This window comes from Mauremys mutica, chromosome 11 (assembly GCF_020497125.1).
Source record: "Mauremys mutica isolate MM-2020 ecotype Southern chromosome 11, ASM2049712v1, whole genome shotgun sequence".
Classification (NCBI taxonomy): domain Eukaryota; kingdom Metazoa; phylum Chordata; order Testudines; family Geoemydidae; genus Mauremys; species Mauremys mutica.
The window spans coordinates 51,293,827-51,317,108 of record NC_059082.1 but is presented as its reverse complement, the minus strand read 5'-3'; the positions used below and the strand labels follow the sequence as shown (position 1 = coordinate 51,317,108).

Below are 23,282 nucleotides of genomic sequence, written 5' to 3'. Positions count from 1 at the left end.
TCAGTCTTTACCCTGCTGAGAGTTCTGATTGATTTTTCATCAAGTCCACTGGAATATCTAATTTAGTTAGAAAGTATCTCTTTCCCCTGCCATCTGTGGTGCTCTGTGTGTCTGCAGATTTTTGAAAGGTGTCTGTATTTGTCTCCATTGTGTTCCTGTTTATGGTGGGGGAATTCTTTCAGGGAGAATTATGGCTTGCTGGTTGTTCTGCAGCACTGAAGACAGTTTCTGTGAGAAATTGGTAACTGCTTTTAGGAGAGTCCTTTGTTTAAATATTAACTGGATAAATATGGTACAAATCCTGCCTAACTTAAAACAGCCTGTATATGTCCAGGTAAAAAAGCTAGAATCTATGAACCTTCAAAAAGCGTAACTTGTAAAGACTGTATCCTGCAAGGTGGGTAATTGTCAACATCCCAGGTGGAGTGTTAGAATCGCAGGTTCCTACAAAAAACTGGATGTTGCCCAAATAAATAGGAACAATCAGGTATTGCTACACCTGAGAGCTCACAGTCCTACAGCTGGTGACCCGCTGTACGGAAATGCTAAGCGATTTAATAGTTCTCTGTCTCAAGGCATATATTTGCACGTTGGCACTGGAAGATCATACCACATGCAAACTGTTTCAGGTATTCTCTTTTTTTACCAGGGTCATGGTTTTGGAAGTTGTTTAATTTTTAGCAGCACTGATTAGTGTTATGCTATAGAGCACCGTTCACCTGTTGTGGACAAGCAAGCTGTGCTGGTAGAAAACTCGCAGCCAGTATAAGGAGATATCTAGGGGTCCCTCCAAAGCCATTTGATTTGGGTCCTCTGCTACAAGGTCGGTGATCGTGTGTCACCTTCCCTGACCTGCTGTGCTATACCTGATGGGAAGGGAACGAGTAAAGGAGAACAAGTGTTGAGTTCAGAACGGGCGCTGCATCAGGATGTTTCTTCTAGGCTCAAGCTGTTGTCACAGAGCTATTGGCCTGCACCGTGTAGTGTGGCACTGGAGCCTGTGTAGCTAGCTTTGGGTTTACCCAGCGTTGTCTGAAACAGTCCTGAACTCTTGATTGCATTATTAAGGTATCATAGGTAGTGTTCAGACAGAGGAACTGGATGTTTGTTTCCTCAATACAAAGTGCATGTTTGTGTTGTCACTTCTGCTTAATTCTGTCTTTTGGTTTTGGTTTTGTTGTGGAGCTTTTCGTACAGTTGGTGGGCCTTTACTCCAGAAAGAAGCATGTTCTCTATTTGTGCCACCTAACTAAATGGGCTTTGTTGGTTCTTGTTGTTAGCCAGCCATCAGAATGGAGATTGGTATGAAACTGGAAATACCCTTGTCAGGTATTTTGTGTGACTATAGAAGTAGCAAGGGGATGGCTGATCTCAAATGGCCTCCCATTGTTTTCACTGTGTAATCAAGACAGGCATTAATCTAAAAATACACTGTTTACTAGGGAAACAAAGATGTTCATAGTTCATAGTTTCTGTGGTCAGGGACAATAGCATTTCAAGTCTGGATTTTAGAATGCATAAGAATAGCCATACTGGGTCAGACCAAAGGTACATCTAGCTGAGTATCTTGTCTTCTGACAATGGCCAATGCCAGGTGCTTCAAAGGGAATGAACAGAACAGGTAATTGTCAAGTGATCCATCCCTGGTTACTCAATACAGATATTTTTTGGGGGTGGGGCAGGAATGACTGCACAGTAATAAAACGGCACCTGCTGGGAATATGTTTCCTCTGATTCCTGCTGTTAATAATATTAGTACTATTTTACACTACTGTACCTCCTGCTATGGGAAGAACTTAAAATGCTTTACAGACATCAGTGAATTTACACTTTCAACAAAAACATTCTCTCCATTTTACAGATGGGGAAAGTAAAGCACAGAGACCCCAAATGACTAATCCCAGGTCACACAGGAAATACATGGCAGATATGAAAATAGCACCCAGCTTATGGTTAAGCCATGAGTCTATCTTTCCTCCTGCATTTGATCAGTCTAGCAGATTTTGCTATAGACCATTTTACTTGGTTTTGGTTTTCTGAGGTGCACTGCTTCCTCCTTCACCCCACTCTTTGCCCTGTCTTTTAGCCATTGCAGAATGCGAATACGTAGTGTGGCCTAAAAGGGATTGGCAGCCTTCGACATGCGGTCCCTCCCAGTGGCCACATCCCTGCGGCCTGCGCTGCTTCCCGCAGCTCCCATTGGCCAGGAATGGCAAACCACGGCCACTGGGAGCTGTGGGGGGGCCATGCCTATGGACAATCAACATAAACAAAATGTCTTGCAGCCTGCCAGTGGATTACCCTGAAGGGCCACGTGCTGAAGGTTGCCGATCCCTGGCCTAGAATTTTTGCAGTTGGTAAAACTCATTCACTCTGAATTTTGGGGTACACTCAGCTGAATTCCAGTTATGCTCTTCTCTTGACTGATGGACACAATTTTGGGAACACAGATCTGAACAGTAATCTCTCTCTCCCCACTCCACCCTAAAAAAGAAACCAAAACAAGACTATAAGGTGGATAGAAAGCTGGCTAGATCGTCGGGCTCAACAGGTAGTGATCAATGGCCCCGTGTCTAGTTGGCAGTCGGTATCAAGCGGAGTGCCCCAAGGTTGATCCTGGGGCTGGTTTTGTTCAATATCTTAATGATCTGGAGGGTGGTGTGGACTGCACCCTCAACAAGTTTGCAGATGACACTAAACTGGGAGGAGTGGTAGATACACTGGAGGGTAGGGATAGAATTCAGAGGGACCTAGACAAATTAGAGGATTGGGCCAAAATAAATCTGTTGAGGTTCAACAAGGGCAAATGCAGAGTCCTGCACTTAGGACGGAAGAATCCCATGCACTGCTACAGACTAGGGACCGAATGGCTGGGCAGCAGTTCTGCAGAAAAGGACTAAGGGTTATTTGTGAACAAGAAGCTGGATATGAGTTAACAGTGTGCCCTTGTCGCCAAGAAGGCTAATGGCATTTTGGGCTGTATAAGTAGGAGCATTGCCAGCAGATCAAAGGACGTGATCATTCCCTTCTATTTGACATTGGTGAGGCCTCATTTGGAATATTGTGTCCAGTTTTGGGCCCCACACTACAAGAAGGATGTGGAAAAATTGGAGAGAGTCCAGTGGAGGGCAACAAAAATGACTAGGGGGCTGAAGCACATGACTTATGAGGAGAGGCTGAGGGAACTGGGATTGTTTAGTCTGCAGAAGAGAAGAATGAGGGGAGATTTGATACCAGCTTTCAACTACCTGAAAGGGGGTTCCATAGAGGATGGATCTAGACTGTTCTCAGTGGTAGCAGGTGACAGAACAAGGAGTAATGGTCTCAAATTGCAGTGGGAGAGGTTTAGGTTGGATATTAGGAAAAACTTTTTCACTAGGAGGGTGGTGAAGCACTGGAATGGGTTACCTAGGGAGGTGGTGGAATCTCCTTCCTTCGAGGTTATTAAGGTCAGGCTTGACAAAGCCCTGGCTGGAATGATTTAGTTGGGGATTGGTCCTGCTTTGAGCGGAGGGTTGGACTAGATGACCTCCTGAGGTCCCTTCCAACCCTGAGATTCTGTGATTCTAAGAGATCTGCAAGCTTCCAGAGGCTGTGTGGAATTCCAAGGGGTAGACATGGCAAGACATTGGATTAAGGTCCCTTTCTATATCACTGGGCCATACCTGTGTGAATGTGTGGTCTTTCTGGCATGAGAAATACACATTACTCTTCTCCAGGATACAAATTAGTTTGGGGCTTTGCAACAGCTTAAGTACACTTGGGTACATTATCTAGAACTACAGAATAGAAGACATTTTATAAAATAAGGATTCTTTGTACTTACGGTAACTTCATGGCATTAAAGGTACTTTCCAAACATTACCTAATCCTCCCCATACGTCCATACCCTTTTGAATTAAAGGCTAAAGCCCAGTTTTTAAAAGTTATCCTCTGATTTTTGGGTGCTTCAGTATTTTATTGCCCAGGCTGAGATGACTAGGACCCAATTATTTTCAGAAGTAATGAGGGCTTGCAGCTCCCCTTGACTTTAGAGTTGTAGGTACTCAGCACCTCTGAAAACTAGGCCATAAATGTCGCAAGTTAATCATGCAAAACTGGAGGCTACTTTTTTAAAACTTTGGTCCCTTTGTGTCACCTCTGGCAAGTCACAATGTGTCAGCAGAGATGGGATAAGAATTCTCGTGTTCTTGTGTCAGTGCTCAGTCCACCCAAGGATGCTGCCTCTATAAATAAAATACATGTTCTGAATACAGGTCAGTGGGAAACCTTTGTACTTCCCCTTCCAAATTCAAATATCAATCCAATTTTGGAATCTCTTTTTCTTTCCATTGGATCACCTCCCACCACTATTTACAGCAGCAGTGGGCAAATTTTGGGCCCGAGGGCCACATCGGGGTTCCAAAACCGTACGGAGGGCCAGGTAGGGAAGGCTGTGCCACCCCAAACAGCCTGGCCCCCACCCCCATCTGCCCCCTCCCACTGACTGCCCCCCTCAGAATTCCCGACCCATCCAACTCCCACTACTCCTTGTCCCCTGACTTCCCTGACCCCCATCCACACCCCCGCCCCCTGACAGGCCCCCCAGGACGCCCATGGCTATCCAACTCTACCATTCCCCATCCCCTGACTGCCCCCCCCCGAACCTCCACCCCATCCAACTGCCCCCTGTTCCCTGTCCCCTGACCACTCCATCCTCTCCAACAGCTCCCTGTCCCCTGACTGCCCCCCCGGACCTCCTGCCCCTTATCCAACCCCCCTGCTCCCTGCCTCCTTACCATGACCGCGCAGAGCAGCAGGACTGGCCGCCACGCCTCCTGGCCAGAGCCAGCCACACCTCCGCGCTGCCTGGCAGGAGCTCGCAGCCCCACAGCCCAGAGTGCTGGTGGCATGGCGAGCTGAGGCTGCGGGGGAGGGGGGACAGCAGGGGAGGGGCCGGACTAGACTCCCTGGCTGGGAGCTCAAGGGCTGGGGAGGACGGTCCCGCAGGCCATAGTTTGCCCACTTCTGATTTACAGTAACTCATAGAGTTGGATTTTCAGGGGTCTCTTCTTCCCTTGATGTGAATTTGTAACTGCTAATATATTGCAGCCCATTTTTTCAGTAGAACTGGTGCATTACTATATCTCCACTATCTTTTTTTGGTCAAATAGATGAAATATTGATTATCAACTTGTTCTAAAAATTTCCCATTGTTTTATCCTATCTCCATGGTTATATTATTGCATTTGTATCCCACATGTTTCCTCCATTATATCCTTCATGTGGCAGGACCACTCAACAGCCTGATTCCCAGACCCTGAAAGCTTGCATAATGGCACTCCAGATAAGCAGAGAAATGTAGCCGTGCAGCCATTGCCGTATACTATATGTACAGAATTCTCTAATACAAGCGGCACTCAAGCTGCAGGGAGCAAAAGATTTTAAAGCCTTTGAGTAGGAGATAATTTGACCATGAAATGTGTGAACATGGGGAAAAATAGAGTAGGCCTCCGATACAGGCCATACAGGAATTTTAACAGCATTATATGTTATATAGAATACAACTAGCATGCCACAGGTTTAAAAAAAATAATAAAGTGGCAGATGGTGGAATTAACTCCCAAAATTGTAAGGCCTTTCCTTGCCAGAGAGGACTGTCAAAAGTGCCTGAGGCAGAGCTGAGGACTTTTTTCTTGACCTATTTATAAACAGTGAAGGATTTAGCAAGTAACAGCCAAAGCTGAGACTCCTCCCATGAAAGGAGAAGACATACATTGTACATACAGTCCCTACCTGGGAGGGTATGGGAGGCGTAATCAGTTAATGTGTGTGACGTGCTTTGAGATCCACAGATGAAAAGTGTGAGGCATTGCTACATATTAGGACAGTGTTTGCTAGTTTTACACAATAGATGAATTCCTTGGGAATGCAACACTGCAGAATTGCCCTAGTGTAGGAACGGTCAAAGGTTCAGACTTTGTGCCCATTCAGTGTCTGGCCTGGATTCAACGAGTGCCACAGAGTGCAGCTCCCAAGAGCTCCTCCTCTCCTGAAGTGTGGCCTAGGAGGCACACATCTGGTTTGCACAGCAAAAGTGGATGCTATTGCCAGAGTCTTAACAGTTGCTCAGATGCTGCTGGCAATGGGAGCTGCTGTTTTGCAGCCTGGGACAGGGGAATCAGGGCTGGCTCCAAGCTTTTTGCTGCCGCAAGCAAAAAATTTTTCCTGTGCCTCCCCCTCCCAGGCTTGCCTAGGAGGGAGGGGGGAGAAACAGAGCGACGGTGCTCTCGGGGGAGGAGGCCGAGGTGAGCTGGGTGGGGGGGGGAGTGGTTCCTCTCCCCCCCCCCCCCGGGTTACTTCCTGCGACCCTCCCTGCACCCCCCCCGCCGCAGCTCACCCCCACTCCGCCTGGTCCCCTGAGCGCGCCACAGCCGCTCCGCTTCTCCCCCCTCCCTCCCAGGCTTGCCGCAAAACAGCTGATTCGCACATGGGAGGGAGGGGGGAGAAGCGGAGTGGTGATGCGCTCAGGGGAGCAGGTGGCAGTGGAATGGAGGTGAGCTGGGGGGGGGAAGGAGCGGTTCCTCGGCCCTCCCCGCGGCCCCCCCCACCGCTGCAGCTCACCTCCACTCAGGGCTGGCTCCTGGCTTTTTGCACCTCAAGCCAAAAAAAAAAGGGGGGGGGGAGCCGGAGTGCCACCCCTTGGAAAGTGCCCCCCCAAGCACATGCTTGGAGCGCTGGTGCCTAGAGCCGGGAGGGGAGTACCTCCCTGTGGAACTCCCATGCCCATGTACTCTACTGATGTTTTGTATGAGGACTGAGTTTGTCCCAAAATATGGGGTTGTAGCAGGAAGGGAAGGCTAATACAGAGAGAACTCTTCCTATTAATGCTGTTCTGTAGCAACTGGTAGGCCTGGACTCAGACAGTGGAAACAGAACAATACATTTGATGATTTGTATGACTACTCTCCCTAATAGCCTGTGTTGGTGGGTGCATTATTCTATCTGATTTGCAGCACCAAGAGTTTAACTATCCTGTTGCCGGCACAGAATGCCCGAGGCAGCAACAGCGGTTCGTTGCCCGGTGTGCTTCGCTCCAATAAACACACCAAGGTGGAGAAGCAGACAAAGTTTATTTGAGATCTCAAAGCGTGATGCTCGGAGACACAGACGCGTCTCAGATCAAGCACACACCTACAAGCAGTTTTTCCCTCTTTATACATAACTTCAGCTAAGCATTCCTATTACCCCCACTACCCTCCCTTCTTCCCCCTCCAGTCTATTTTTCTATAGCAGATACATCATGCAAGTAGCAATTACATTAAGCAGTTAAGTCATACTTGGCAACAACCACTTCACAGAAGAGTTACTAACGAGATGAACAGTTATCTTGTTTTATTTCTTTTGATCTGTTATTTTGCCCCTTAGCCAGGAGCAAGCAGGCCTCATTATAGCAGGCCTCATTATTGCCTTCTGGTACAGGTGTTGCAACTGATAACCATTCTCTGTTGCTGGCCTGTTAGGTCGATTAAAGTTCAAACATAAACATGGAAGCGCTTTGGTCAGACATGGAATGACTTTAGTTCATTCAGGCCTACTACAGAAGGGCTTCATTGACACTGTGGTTTTCCACCCTCCTGAGTTACCTAGAGTCATGCCTAATGACACCAACAATCCCATACTTGAAGGCCTGGAAGTATATATTACTACCACCCAGAATGCCTTTCTCATGGCCTGAAGAAAGCTTGTTTAATTGTGTAAGGCTTCATTTCAAAGGGTATGCTAATTATTCATTGTGCATAAATAAGATTTTGCTGCTTTTTTTTTTTAAGCCTTCTTGTATTGCTTTTTAGCCCTGAAGTTTACCTACAGTAACTCAGGACATGTTTAAGAAAGGAAATGGGAATTTCAGTTAAGCTTTATCTTACTTGATGAAAACTTAAAATACATTAATAAAAAGTTGAGTATTTACTTAAATGGAGGTAAAGGTATTCAAAATAATCCATTTGAATTCTATTCATGGAATGAGATTACAGCAATCTCATCTACTTGTCCCTATGATTCCTTATCAAGCATTCAGAGCAGATCTCACGTGGCATGTTCTATTGGGGGTTCTTTGAAAATGTGCTTACATCTTGCCTGTTAATATAAAAGCAAACTTTGTTCGAGGGAGCCTGCAAATGGTTTTACACAGTTGCCTTAGACAGCTGTTTAAATGGAGCTGTAAAAGGACCTTTGGGCTAAATTGAAATCCAGGGTTTTGCCAGGATATATTTTAACTTTGTAACATTTTTAATCCTTGCTTTTGGAAAGGGAGAACTAGGTAAAACATCTAAGCCTCTCTTCCCTGCATTTTGTCTTGGGGTTTAATATTTAATCTGTGCAGTGAAATATAAAACACAGTCCTGCACACTGCTGCTCTGAAGGAACACTTGGGTTCTCAAGCAGTTGAAATGTGTGTGTATTTTTTATCTTTGGGATCACATACAAATTAGATTAAAGGAAAACTTAATATATTCCCACCAAAGCAAGGTTTCGCATAATTAGGTAGAGATTACATATCAGACAATGCTAGAGAGAAGGTTGTTTCAAATATACAGATACGCCAGTGGCAGAATTCTTTTGAGACTATACATCAGTGATCCTCAAACTTTTTACCTCACAATCCCCCCTTATCCCTGTCCCCACCCAGCCGGGACTGGGGCCGTGGCTTCGGAGGGGGGACACAGACAGTGGCAAGAGGGTCGAGACTGGGGGTGTGAGCGGAATCTAAGCTGGGGCCAGCAGCTGCGGCAGAGAGTGGATCCCTGGTTGCGGGGCCGGGAGCCAGGAACCCAGACGTGGGGCCGGCAGCCAGGAGCGGATGGATCCCTGTACATGGGGCTGAGAGCGGAGCAGATCCTCAGGTGTGGGGCCGGCAGCCAGAGCCAAGAGCGGAGTGTAGTGGCACTCCCTTCCTGCCCCTGGGGGGCTGGTCCAGGCCCCAGCTGCCCCCTCCTGGAACATTCCTCTGCGCCCCCTCTATGGGGCACACCCCACAGACTGAGGACCTCTGTTATAAACAATAAAAGTAGACCATATGTATAATGCTATATAGAACAGGAATCTAGTCAGAATCGCTGTTAGAAAAAATTGATCAGATAGCCTTCTGTTTCTAATTCCGAGAAGTATGTTCAAAACTTAATTAGAAAATAAAAAATCTTTAATTATATAGTAACTTCCAAAGCATACCAGAGCCTGTCACATGATATGCAAAAATTAGGAATGTTTATTAATGAGAGATTTAACACATAATTTTAATTAAAAAAAAGTTTTTTACCCTATATATATATATATATATATATATATATATATATATATATATATATATATATAAAGCAAATAACACCATGGGAGATTCCTTATGGGTAGAATTTCTTTTTATATATCTGTTTTGTATAACATGGTTATTAAAAAGTGAACAGTTACAAACAGATTACAGTTAAAATATTTCTTATTGTATTTACAGGGGGAACTGATAAGTGTCTCAGATGTCAACAGTTAGCTTTTAGCGCAAAGTAGTAAACGTTGACTTTTCAATAGCAGCCAGTGTATTCAAATTGGATGTGAAGTGATGAGTGAGGTAGGGGTGTGTGTGGGTGTGTGTGTGTGTGTGTATGGGGGTGTGTGTGTGGTTTTTTCCCCCTAACTTTTATTTAAAATATGACAAGAATATGTATAGACTTTTCCCTTTATTTCAATAACATTCTTTCTTAGCAAAGATGTCTCTATACCTATATAATAACAAATGGCTATAAAATCATTCAGTAGGAATGTCTGTTATTTATTTTGAAATGGTTGATTGATGGTTCCTGTTTCTTTTTCTGAGGAGATCAGAGTTCTATGTGCTTTTGCTTACCCTGTTATCATGGACGTGGGACGTTGTATTGTGTTAGAGACATTGTCATCTGTCTGTAGTTAAAGTTGCAATTACATTTCCATTATAAAGTCCTGTTTTAGTCTCCTTACCACTTTTGTCTGAAAAATTGGTTTGGCCTGAAAATTGTCATGCTTTGAAAGCAAGAAAGAAAATTTTCTTCACATTTTGCGGAAGACATTATCAGACTGTTTTTGAGTTACAGGTCATTTAAAAAAAATGCTTCAAAATTTTGACTTTTGTCTACCACTTTGACTACTTCTAACTCAAAAACAGCTGATTGCTCTTTCAAACTTTCCACGTAATTACATTTCCTTGAACTGCTGTAATTAAATGTTTCTCTATACTGGATCAGAATGTTTATCATGTGGGCGGAGTAAGATTGCCATGTTCTTAACTGTTTGTTTCCTTGGTTTTATGTGCTTGGGTTTTGTAGATGATGCGATAGACTAGTGACCGTAACTGCATTTATTTTTTATGAAGTATTTGTTTTTAAGGATTTAGGTTTTTTAATTTTTTTACGTTTGTAATGCTGTTTTCAAGAATAGTACTTGTGTGCTTTAAAACTCTTTTTAAAAGATTAGCGGGGGGGGGGGGGTTATTGGGAAGTTGCCTTTCTTGAAAAAGATGGCGAGTTTGTTTTGGACTTCATAACCCAAAGCTGTAAATAGTATTATTGAAATACTTGCTTTTAACCCAGTGGGAGAGAACAGATAAAATTTTTCCACAGAAATTTGCAATTGGATCTATAGACAGACATTGGCAGCTGTGGACATAGTGTTGACATGCCCTCATATTGCCTGTTGGAACTTTCTCTTGTATCAGGTTTCTTATTTCCTGTGTAGCAGAGCGGTTCCAATCTGGAACAGAAGTTTGTTGGCCTCACAAACCAAGAGGCTGGCTTGTTCTAAATACTGTCACCACAAAAGAGCGCTGAGGAAGTCTATATTATTGGAAATACTCTGTCCAACAGTGAAATGTGACCAGCTCCTGACCAACACAACTACCACAAAAACCTCCTTTTTTTTTTTTTTAAATGGAAGTCTAGTCTGTGCTAGCAGTTGGCTTAATTTGTATTAGCACTAAAAATGCATCCCGTTCTCATACCATTCCTCCTTCTCATATTTCAATAGTAGAAGCAGACATAGTTGCTTTCCTGTTAGTATTGTAGTAGAGGAGTGCAAATAATTCTCTCCAACGTCCTATGCTAATGTATCTCTCAGCAAACATCAGAGGCCATGCTGCAGTGAGCACTGAGCTTCTACTTGTCCCAGGGCTGACCTCCGATCTCCTCTGTCCTCATTCTACCCCTACTGCAGGGGCCTCATTAAGATTCTCCCCATCACTTATAGGAAGTAAGGTCTCAGTCCAGCAAAGTACTAAAGCACATACTTTACGCCTATGAATATGTTTTAAAGTGTTTAATTTTAAGGTTAGTGAAAGCCTCTTTCCCTTGTTATCTAGCTAGTTGGCTAAGGTCTTGCTGCCACTTGAGCAGAATTAAACTGGCCTACCTGATCTCATCATCTTGGTGACTTAGGCTCTGGTCCTTTAAGGATTTACACATGTGCTTAACTTTGACATTAGGAGTGTGTTTTGGAGAGAATTATTGGGGAGTCAGTGGGTCTACTCACAAGCACAAAGCTGAGCACATCTTTGCTATGTGAGGGCCTTAATTGCCTCTTTCCAAGTGCATCTCCATTCTCTAGCTCAGTGTTTAAGCATTTTCTGTTTTCTGGTGGCTGCAACCTCAGTGGACCTAGCGTACAAACAGAAATGGTATGGCTCAAATGGCGATGGGGCTAAGTGACCTGCCATCTAATGGACAAAACAATGTTTCGTTTGAATTGGTTGTGATCCCATAGAGCCAATGTGGAAAATAAGTAAATGGACTGAACTGATGAACTTCTACCTGCTTTCACAAGGTAAAAGTCCTTCCCTTATACTCGAAACAATGGCTTCTGCATTTTAACATACCCTTTTTCCGTCTCCCGCTGCTGGAATCGAGCTTTCTGTTCTTAGTATTGCACACTAAGTAGGTGCTTTTGTATACATTCCTTGCAGTCTAACTTAGTCTTATGTGTTATTAGAGGCGCCCAACAGTGTGAGAAATGGCAAGTGAATTCATTAGTTATTCACCTTACAACAAAGGCTGCACAGTTTTCAAAGATAGAAGCTGGATTGGAAAATGTTAGTCAGCAAATGACTCTGTGTGTGTGTGTGTGTGTGTGTGTGTTTTAGTCACTTGTGATAAATTACCCAGGAGTTGATGCTGACTATATTTTGCACAAAAGAAAGAAATTGGAGGCCTCTGGAGGAATATATGCACACAGCAGTTAGAAAACGCAAATCATATCGCACCTCACACACGTTCATTTGCTAGAAAGCTCTTGTGCTATAGGGTGGGATGAAAAGGAAGCCTCGTGCTCTCCTTAACGAAGTTTCCACAGAGGTCCCCAGACATCAGTTTTCAAAATGAAGTAAGAGCTTGGGTTTGATCCTGATCTCATTTGCACCAGTGTGAATTGGGAGTAACTCCACTGAAATCAATCAAGTTTTACTGGTTTAAATCTGAATGAAGTGAAATCAGTCAGGCCTACCCTCTTCTGGGAATTTTCTCAATGTAAACAGAACGCAGGTGGTTTTTACTAGGTCTAGATGACATGGTGATAAAAATGTGTCCTCTCCATGCTAATGTTCTCACCTTTTGCTACCACTGAGGCTGCTGCACTGATAGTGGTAGAGCCTGGGAGATCCTGAAAAATGCCAATGTAGTCAAGGTTTATGGTGCTTGAAGTGTTGCACTGGGCTCCTTTTCTTCTCTCCCAAGACTCCATGAGATGAACAGCTCCTAGGTGAGTCTTCAAAGACCATAAGTGACCATGCATGGTTCTTCTTCCAGCAGTCTACTGTACTGGATGGTGTACCTCATCCAGTGTACCACATGCCCCAATAACTACTATGTGGGCAAAACCAGACAATCACTGCTCTCAAGTGAACTCACACAGAGAAGCGATAAAAGACAAAAACACTGTGTCACCTGTGTGTGAGCATTTTTCACAGAGAGGTCGCTTCATATCTGACGTCTCAGTCCTCACCTTCAGGACACCTGCACAACACTTTCAAAAGATGAGGCTAGGAGCTTAAATTCATAACTTTGCTAGAGACTGACAACCATGGACTGAACAGAGACACTTGATTTATGGCTTATTACAACAAATCTATAACTCAGTAACATCCCCCCAGCATTTTTCTCCTTTTCCCCCTTATGATTGAATAGGTATTAATTGGCCACTTCATCTTGAGTGGTCCCTTGAAATATGCATTGTATTTCGTTGTGACACTCAGAGTACATTTCCCAGCCCCAATGAAGAGCTCTGTGTAGCTCAAATGGTCTCTCTCACTAACAGAAGTTGGTCCAAATCAAGATATTACCTCCCCCACTGTGTCTCTCTAGCATCTTGGGACCAACACGGCTACAACACTGCATGAGAAACTTAGGGCAGCTTCTCTTCTAAAGCAGATGGAAAAGCACTAAGAGCTCCTCTGCACAGTCTTTAGCCAATGACAAGGGGTTGGCTTTTGCATTGCTATTATCGCATTGGTCCACTCAAGGTATTACTTGCTTTCTATACTTGACCTTGTTGAAGAAAAATGGCATCAGTTACAGAGCTGCTTTGATCCAGTTGGGTAAACTTCACATAACGCAGACATTCTTGAGGTCTATGTGAGAAATGGTCTGTGGTGGCTGGAACGTTGATCATGGAAATGCTGCCAGCAAAAGGCCTTTGAAAGGGATTCCAGCAGAACTGTGGTTCCTGTATGTAGACTCACGGGCCTCTGACGTTCTCCCTCGGTCACTCACCATGGCGGGCTCCCTGGTGCTGCACTTGAGTCTTCACGGTTCTAACTCTTGTGGTGATGCCTGCCTGCTGGCCCTTTGCTGCAGAAAACCTCCCTCTGCTTCTTCCAGGCAGGGTGGAGATGAGAGAGGAAGCCCCCAAATGTTACCAGTTTTCAGCAGGGTGCCCAGATGTAGGAGCCGTGGACTTAGCTTTACAAAAAAAGAAGAGAAATGAGAGAGAGAATTACAATAAAATAAAAAAAAAACCTGGCATAAGCCTTTCCTCCTTGTGGCTTCTGATCAAGCTTTGCATTCGCTAGGCCCACCACCCATTGCACTCTCACCAAAGCTCATCACCCATAGAGGTCAAGTCTGCTGACTGCTCCTCTTGAAGCACAGGGTGAGGTTGTTTCTCATAGGTGGAAAGGTGTCACTACTCCTTCTGTTGGTCTGCTGCTCCCATGGGACACTTTAACATAGAAAGACAGGTCACTTAAATGTTGTGGGTTCAACATTGTGGTTGTATCTGTGACTCAGAAATGAAAATGACTAGTTTCACTATCCCAAGGTTAATGAAGTGCAAAAAGGAAACAGCATACATACAGTAAAGTATATTCCTGCCGTTTGGTCACTAGTAGTAATATTTATTTTAGTAGCATTTCAGTAGCTCACAGAGGCCCCATCTAAGATCAGGGACCTCTTGGCCTAGGCCAGGGATGGGAAAACTGCGGGCCATATCTGGCCCGCCAGACCTTTTAATCTGGCCCTCGAGTTCCCGCCAGGGAGCAGGGTCAGGGGCTTGCCCTGTTCTGTGTGTTCTGTGGCTCCGTGTAGCTCCCAGGAAGCAGACGGCATTCTCCCCCCTCCGGCTCCTATGCATAGAAGTAACCAGGGGCTCCACATGCTGCCCGGGCTCCACCCACTCAGCACCCATTGGCAGGGAACCACAGGCAGTTGGAGCTGCAGGGGCAGCGCCTGTGGACGGGGCAATGTGGAGAGCCGCCTGGCTGTGCCTCCGCGAAGGAGCCAGAGGAGGGATATGCTGCTGCTTCCAGGAGCTGCTTGAGGTAAGCATCGCCCAGAGTCTGCACCCCTAAACCCCCCCTGCCCCAGCCCTGATTCTCCCTTCCACCATCAGAGCCCCTCGGTCCCAGCCCGAAACACCCGCCTGCACCCCAAACCCTGCACCCCCAGTCAGCGCCCTCACCTCCCCCCCCAGCCCAACCCCCTACCCCAACCCAGAGCCCCTCCTGCATCCTGAACTCTTCATTTCTGTCCCCACCCCACAGCTCACACCCCCAGCCAGAGCCCACACTCCCTCCCGCACCCCTACTCCCAATTTTGTGAGCATTCATGGCCCACCATACAATTTCCATACCCAGATGTGGCCCTCAGGCCAAAAAGTGTGCCCACCCCTGGGCTAGGCACTGTACACTTACATATTGAGACACCGTCCCTGCCCCAGGGAATTTACAATCTAAACAGACAAAACAGCCAAAGGGCAGGAGGGGAACTGACTTGCCTAAGGGTCACGCGCCAGGCGAGTTGGGAAGCTAAAGATCTAGGTTTTCTGACTCCAGTTGTGGTGCCCTGACAACTGGTCATGCCACCATCTTACAGAACATTAGAGACGTTATTAGTAAAGCAGTTCAAAAATATTTTTACAAAAAATTTTTGTTGAAAAGTGTCTCTGTTCAAGTCTCTTTAAGATTATATATTGAAGGTTTGACCTTGGCAAATTGAATGTCATCTTAAAGGTTTTTAAACAAATTTATTTTTATATTTTTGACAGGTGGAGGATTTCTTGTAACAGCAGAAAACAGTACTTTGCAGCAATAAAGCCCACATAATTACAGTCTTCGTGGTGATCATCATAGAACCCCAACTAGCTAAACTGCCAAACTTTTTTTTAAATTAATTGGATAAAAGGAATAAGATGGTCCAAACCATTGTCGGTCAGATTGCAAACCTCCTTCTAAGGCAGTATGCTGATATTGGTCCCTGTGTTCGTCTAACACAACCTCTACCCCTCTCGTATATATTACACTTTTATTTAATTAGGTTGCAGAAGTGCCCAAAATGTACTTGACATTTTCTAAACACTGACATGATCTCTAAAACAAGAAGTCCAGTGGCACCTTAAAGACTAACAGATTTATTTGGGCATAAGCTTTTGTGGGTAAAAAACCCACTTCTGTATCAAAACACGTGCAACCGAAAAGCAATAATTTATTGAAGGAAACTATGTTGTACCTGAAAGCCCAAAATTCTGGGGTTAGTGAAATCATTTGGTCTCTTCTGATATGTCTGTCAATTTACAAGTGGTTGGTGTGTGTTGGGCATGCATAACTGCACATCTGGGCATGATTTACAGTTCATGGAACTGTAAGATCTGATTTTTTTTATCCTTAAATTATTGCCTGCATTTTTATGTTTAATTAGTGTGTGCACGTTTGATGTTCCTGTTGTAGAGCAAACTCACGTAAGAGTAGCTAATAGTCTTTCTGTTCTATTTTATAACAGGCAAATGAGGTGACTGACAGCGCCTACATGGGCTCAGAGAGCACTTACAGCGAGTGTGAAACCTTCACAGATGAGGACACCGGCACACTGGTACATCCCGAGATGCACGATGAAGTAGAAACGGACAGTGCTATTGATTCCACGGTGCACTCAGAGTTCACCGATCCTATAGAGGATCCAGAGAATGGGTCAGTGCTACCTGCTTCTGACAAGTATGTAAAAGGGAGGGAGGAGGAGGATGACAGCAACAGGGTCAAATTCACTGAAGGCATAAAGCAAGCACAACTCCACTGATGGCAAACTCTCCCATGATTTGAATTTCTGGCAAGAATATGATGAGTTTTTGGGTCTTTCTAGTTCAAACAACAGCTTGTTAGTGTTTGTGACTTTATGCAAGAATTAAATATTCAGAAAAAAATAGTATACAGCCTATTTTTAATGACCTTTTTAGTGTGGTAATCTTTTGGAACCTGGACACAGAAAATGCCGCCTCCTGTGCACATTTGAAAGCTCTTTTAGAATCTTTAACCTCTCTATCAGTTGTCAAGTTGCTTATCTGTTCTGAGCCTGAGATCTCACAACACTTTGAGGAGCAAGGCATAAATTTTAATATACCTCTTTAAATTATATTTTTGATTATTTGGTTTCCAAAAATAGGAGTAGTATTCTTAGTATTCCCACCCACACCTTACTTTGTAAATATTGGATAGCTCAGTGATTTGAGCATTGGCCTGCTAAACCCAGGGTTATGAGTTCAATCCCTAATGGGGCTACTTAGGGATCTGGAGCAAAATCAGTACTTGGTCCTGCTAGTGAAGGTAGGGGGCTGGACTCAATGACCTTTCGGGGTCCCTTCCAGTTCTATGAGATAGGTTGGTGTCTCTCTCTCTCTCTATATATATATAAAACTGTAACTCCAGCTTAATGACTTTTGTCTGGAAAAATCTGGTTGCAGGGTATGACTAAAAGACATTCTTTCATGTGGTCTCTGGAGCAGCACTGACATTCCTTTGGAGGAACTGCTGTGCTTGACTTGAGTCCTCCCCGAAGGATATTGTGAAGGTAGTTTTGAGGGTAGGGAGGGAAATGAGAGGATGATGGAGAGAAATAGGGAAGAATGGGGAAGCTGTCAAATTCTACTCTTAGTAATGACTTACCAATGGAAACATAATGACCTCTTCAGTCTTTATCGAAATAAGTTTGTTTAATCTTTCTAGTTTAAAGCCTGCTAATTAATGTGCTCACTGTAAGATTGAGAAGCAGATCAGCTGAGTCCAGAGGTCTCCATTCAGGTTGGCATTTCTTTGTTTGTTAAGCCTGTCGCTTCACTTCTTCCAAAAGTGAAGAGGGGATGACTTTTCAAAGTGCTTCTTTGCACGGTGGGGAAAGGGTGGGGAGCTGGTGCTCTGAACTGGGGCGGAAAGAGTGCTTACCATGAGAGGCCCTGGGTGTTATAAAGGAAAGGAGATTAGCTGGCTGCGCTTTCTTTGCCGAAGAGTGTTCGGCTCAGTGATTATTAACTCTCAGTTTATAATCAGCTTCCAAGCTGCTAGGCCACCAAACAGTACTGATTGTACCAAGGAGGGTCAGCAAAATATGCCGGCCTGCATACGTTCCCCCCGACTTTCTGGAAAAATGGCTGCATATCTTGGATTCACCTGCCTGTAGGTACAAAAGCCTTTGCTTGGGGATTTTTTAAAATTAAATTGGGACCATCACAATTAGATTTAAAGATGGGGGAGGGAGAGGTGTTTACGGTGCTTTGTCCATCCCCCACCTTCCTACTTGTTCAGTCAGGCAGCGTCCAGTAAAACCCTCTGTGGTTCAGATAGTTTATAATAGAGCTTTAAATAAATGTTAAACTTTGGGTTAAAATGTGGAAAGAAGCTTACGAAATTGAAAATTGTGTGAGGGAGAATATTTACCCAAGAAATCTGACTGCAGGCTGTGGGATTTAACGGCATTGAGGTCTGGCCCCTGTAGAACTGCCTCTCACACCTCCACTGTGCTTCCATGGATCCATCGCACAGTAAAACCCTGTCCATGTAGCTGTTCAGGCTGAGCGTAGTTCTAAAGGTGACCTTTCAGTCACTGATATTAAAGTCTGTGCACCTTAGACTGTATGAACATAAGTAAACATTTCAGCTGTTGATCAGAAAGATTTCTATAGGATTTTGAAGCCCTTAACATCTACAGTAGATATGAAACACATTCTTGTGCTATTTCATGCATAACACTGCCCTTGCATAGGGCCCATTCTGTCCTTTAAAGGGATCTGCCTCGCTGAGATCAGCCAAGATGTCTGCTCTGGCACATATTTTATGTTTTTTTTGTTTTGTAAATAATCTTTCCTCTGCTTTGTTCTGGCCTGTGTTGCTTTCTTGATGGGTAGAGTGCCCTCTCTCATTTGTAAAGGAGGGGCCCTGAGCATCAACCCAGCAGCCTCTGTTTATGTATTTACCTTGTGGATGAAAGACATGCCTAAAAACTTTGAGGCTTGAAAGCATCATTTTTGATGGACCTAGTTAGAGATTTGACTGCACTTCCTTAGTGTGTAGGAAGGTGTCCAGATTCCCAGCAAGTTGAAGCTGAATTTATCTGCTGTCAGACTCGCTTCTGCATGGATGGAAAACTTTTATTAGCAGAGTAAGGCTGAAGTCTCTTAAATGCTGTATATTTTTGTCTTAAATGGCTTATCTATAACTTTTTTCATTAGATTTAATATTGTTGGGATGATACATTTTTTTTCTTTAGCAAGTGGATAAGGAAATAAGCCACGTCCTCATAAATAGCAGAATTTTTTAAACAACAGGTTCTCTGATTGTCATTGGAATCAAGAAAGGATGGTAGTGCCTGGGTACTTTTTTCTTTATGCGGTTAGTCTGAATAGCAGCGTCTGCTTGGAACGAAACTTTGGTTCCATCTTAGACTTTCTGCAGTGGTCGACTCTTACAATCCCCTATTTTCTCTAGAATTGCATAAAAACTCTGCATTCCAGTTCCACGAGATTTTCCATAAATTAGTATGTAATCAATGATGTAACGAGTTAATATTTGTACAATGGGTCGAAGATGAAAAGTGTTATGTAAAGCAGGATGTTTTTAATGATTGATGATAGTGGGATATCAGCGATGAATCTTATGCATATTTAGATAAGGGCTTAATATGCTAATACAGACGTCACTTGTGAATCTGATGTCAAAACCGTGTAAAAAAGCAGCCATACCTCCCCGTTTTTATCCACCTGACTGCTTAAAACATTTTGCAGTGGAAACCTGTAGAGGGCTATTTCGGTTAGTGGCTGACTTAAAGGAAACTTTGATGTTTTGAATAGCTGCCTTGTGCAACCAATGAGGATCTGTGCCACTGACTAGTTAAACCCCAGTACTGGGCTCTTAATAGGATTACACAGCACTAAGTGAAATAACAGACTAATGTGTAGATGTCAGCTGACTGTATAACTTAACTGCATGGTGTTAACTCAGGAATCATTTAGCTTTGTTTTCTCTGCCCAGCTAGCTGAGCATACTTCTGTGACGAAGTGGGGTTTTATTAATCTTGTGTTGCATGTGAGTCTTACTGTCCTATCCTAATATTGTGTGTACCTCCCTTTCCCTGTGTACTGCACCAATATTTCAGTGGTGGGAATTGGGTATGTGATTTGTGCTGAGACCCTCAGGGCAGGTGAGGCTGCCTAGCGGTCTGCAAGTATGCTATGGCGTTACCTTTCATAACCTGAGACCCAGGAGGGGGGTGCAACCAGGTGGCACCTTTTGCCCGTGAAGCAGGACAAAGGGGAGGAGGAGGAGCAACTGGAGTGTTGGGGGATGGATCGCTGGAAGCTGGGCAGTCTGCTTGGGGGACTGGAAGATGGGGAGTCCAAGCCGTCTAGCCCAGGACTCCCCAAGATGGACTTGGCTGAAAGTCACTGATTTCTGTGATGGCAAGCTCTGTTCTACGCTGTATTCCTGTCACCTAATAGCCAGTATGTAGAACAGAAGGGTTTGAGAGTCACTTGCTGACTACAGGAGTTGGAGTGCAGGGCCCTCTGGCTTCTCCAGAAGCCGCACAGGGGGAGGAAGGGGATGCTGAATGCCCAAGGTCCGACCCAGGAAGGTCAAAGCTGTGTATGCTTCTTGCCCTGGTGACAGAATGCTCAGAGAGAGGAGGCATGCTACACCAGAGTCCTGACTGGCTTCATGTGGAGTAGTTCCAGAGCACTGGCCCACTGACTCTGTGACAACTTCACCCTCGGTTTTACTGACCAAATTATACGTCATCTCACCAGTTTTACTATGCCAAGTTTCATGGTACTTCTGAGACAGGTTTGTTGCATTTACTTTGGTGCCCACCTTGAGGACATGACAGCCTGTTGGTACAAACTTTCACAGAGCACTTGTGTTGCGCCTTCCAGGGTCCAAGTACTGTACAAATTATGCTGTAGCCTTCCACTTTCCAAAAGAATTACTCCTTTATCCTGAATTGGCGTGTAATAAGCACAATTGGAATTGTGGGTGTAATATGCACCTTTGGAATGGTAACTACCTTAGCAACATTTTAACACCTTTCTTTTACTCTTTGCTCTGATAGATCCAACCCACATGACCTACCCTTGAGCTCAGACCTCAACAATCACTCCATCGTTACCGTAATTAGTGGGGAGGAGCACTTCGAGGATTACGGAGAAGGGAATGAAGCAGATTTGTTCTCAGACAGCCTGTGTAACGGAGAAACCAGCTTTAGCAGCTCCTCTTTCCTTTCTCCCAGGTAATATCATACCTAGTACTGGCAGTATTGTAGCTACTTCCTTTGCATAGCATTTTTAACCAGGCTTTGCACATGTGGGATTTCCTTTAGTTTTATATGTCAAACTGGTTCACAGAGGGAATCCTGTCAAGTTGAATACAATTGGCTAGTCACTTCTGAAGTTAAAAACCTCTTGCCAAGTTGATTTTCAGAGCAACCCTTCATTGCCCCGATCAAAGATGCTCATAGCTCCAGTAGCAGTTGGGGGAATGGGGGTGGGGAAGGGAGGGGGTTTCAGTTTCACATGCATCAGGGAAAAAGTCATGTTTCTTTTTCTGTGAGAAGCGTGATTAATACCAAAACCTTTTGTTAGAGAAAACTAGCACCCTGCCTTCGCTGATGCCTCTTGATTCAAAAATTTTCCTTTTATGACTTGCATGTGGTAAGTTAGTTAGTTTGCACTAGCTAATGCAGCTTTCTCTGTTGAAGCCAGTATCAATGGCAGATGAAGCAATGTAGTGCAGTGGATACACTTGGGGGCTTGCTGGCCATAGGGCTGGCCATAGGGCTGGTGTGTTTCATGAATACTTTTTGTGTTTTGTGAATAAATGATTCAGCTAGAAAGCAGAGTAAAAATTAAGAAGAGTTCCTTGATGCTGACCCACTGCTGCATCTGAATAGAGGTTTCCTGTGGAAATAAATAACTAGAAAAAACCCTTAGTGGGCTTTTAACTGTTGGAAAGTCCATATTTTGTCTTGCAGAAACAATAATTTTGTGGAATGGGAGTATAAAATACCATTGCCAATATGATAACCCTGAAATTGCTGGGGAATATAACATGATTGTTTCTCTTTAGGATAATGGCACCTAGAGTGGCTCCACCAAGGAAACACATTTGAGCTTTTTTTCTTTTTTTTTAAATAACTGTAAAAGCCCTTCATAACTATCTGACTTGCCAGATGTCTGTTTCACAAGATTCACAAAGCCTGATTAAAACTCAGTAGGCAATTCAGGACTCTATTGGTCTGAAAAGGAAAAGGTCTTGTGAAATTCACATATACGGTGTTTTTAATTGCAGTAGAGAGGACACCACTTATTTGCTAAAATCCCCGGTGAAACAATATCAGACAACAGAGATGATCTTAGCTTCTGGATTCTAGGGTTAGCAACAATCCCAAGATAAGTAGCTTCCATTTGGGAGGCACATTTTAAACTAAGATTCATGATCCTGATGTAGCATTTTTATTACTTTCCATGCAGTGTCCAAATGTGATCTCCTTTCCATATGAGCCCCCATAGCCCTGGTGATCTGCCCAGCTTTGATCCCCTCCCTATAATGTTCTGCATCACAGCATCCTCCTTTTGGCGGAGAAGGATGTGGATTACCCTGATAGTGCTCACCGCTACTCTGTGTACCCTTTAGAGGGGCTTCCAAAGAAGAGAGATTAAAGTGAAGGCCATATAAGTCCCAGATCATGGCAGAAGATGCCATCAGAAGTAGTACCCTGTACCCTAATGTGTCACTAAACTGTAGGCCTTCCCCCCCACCCCTTTCTGGTTTTTTGTCCAGATGTGCATTGTCAATAAGTCCCCTATTTTGAATTTTCTCCAAGAATAACATTCTGTTTTCCTAAACAACATCCCTATGTAACCAGGTTTGGTGAAGCTGGCTTTTGTTGAAATGAACTGGAGGATGTAATGGTTTAGACTGATTTTTTTTTGCTGAGCTGTTTGATACAAGAAGCAGTTTGTGTAATAAACAATCATGTCTCCAATCACCAGTTCCATGTTACCAGCTTCTCTAAGTGGGAACAGTAACATCACAGCTGTCTGCTATAGTTCATGGAATCCTGCGCCAGAAGGTTCATCAGAAGCTTAAGCTAATGAAGGGAACGTTAGGGTATATTGACACTTCGCCTTTAACAGATGCTTTGTGTTTGTGACTACTTGTATTGAGTTCCTGCCCACTCCCTGGTACGTTCATGCAGTTACAAAAGAGCTGCACTGAAGCACTCATTGCTGAAAAATGACTGGTAATTGGTAATTGAAATAAAAAGCTCCAGCGCTGTATTTCTTAACTAACAACATTCTTTCTGTTGTAAGCACTGAACAGACCCTACATGGGCAATGTTAAGTGACTGTACCAAAAGATGGGAGAGGGTAGCAATGTGTTCATGTAAGCTGCAACATATGACAGTCAGTGTGGTGACCCTGGGCTGTCAGCATGCTGCGTGTAGGTTGGGAGCCCAACGGCCAGGGGTTCCTTCACCCAC

General features: G+C 44.2%; 1 protein-coding gene across 3 annotated transcripts in view; it reads left to right on the top strand.

Annotated features, from left to right (window-relative positions):
• Nucleotides 1–23,282, top strand: part of RAB11FIP3 (RAB11 family interacting protein 3) — a 189,090-nt gene that overhangs the window by 133,733 nt on the left and 32,075 nt on the right. For all 3 annotated transcript variants that reach the window (XM_044979949.1, XM_044979950.1, XM_044979952.1), the window contains 2 exons: nucleotides 16,263–16,450; nucleotides 20,853–21,029. In XM_044979949.1, coding sequence (XP_044835884.1) covers nucleotides 16,263–16,450; nucleotides 20,853–21,029 — 365 coding nt within the window. The remainder of the gene's footprint in view (nucleotides 1–16,262; nucleotides 16,451–20,852; nucleotides 21,030–23,282) is intronic.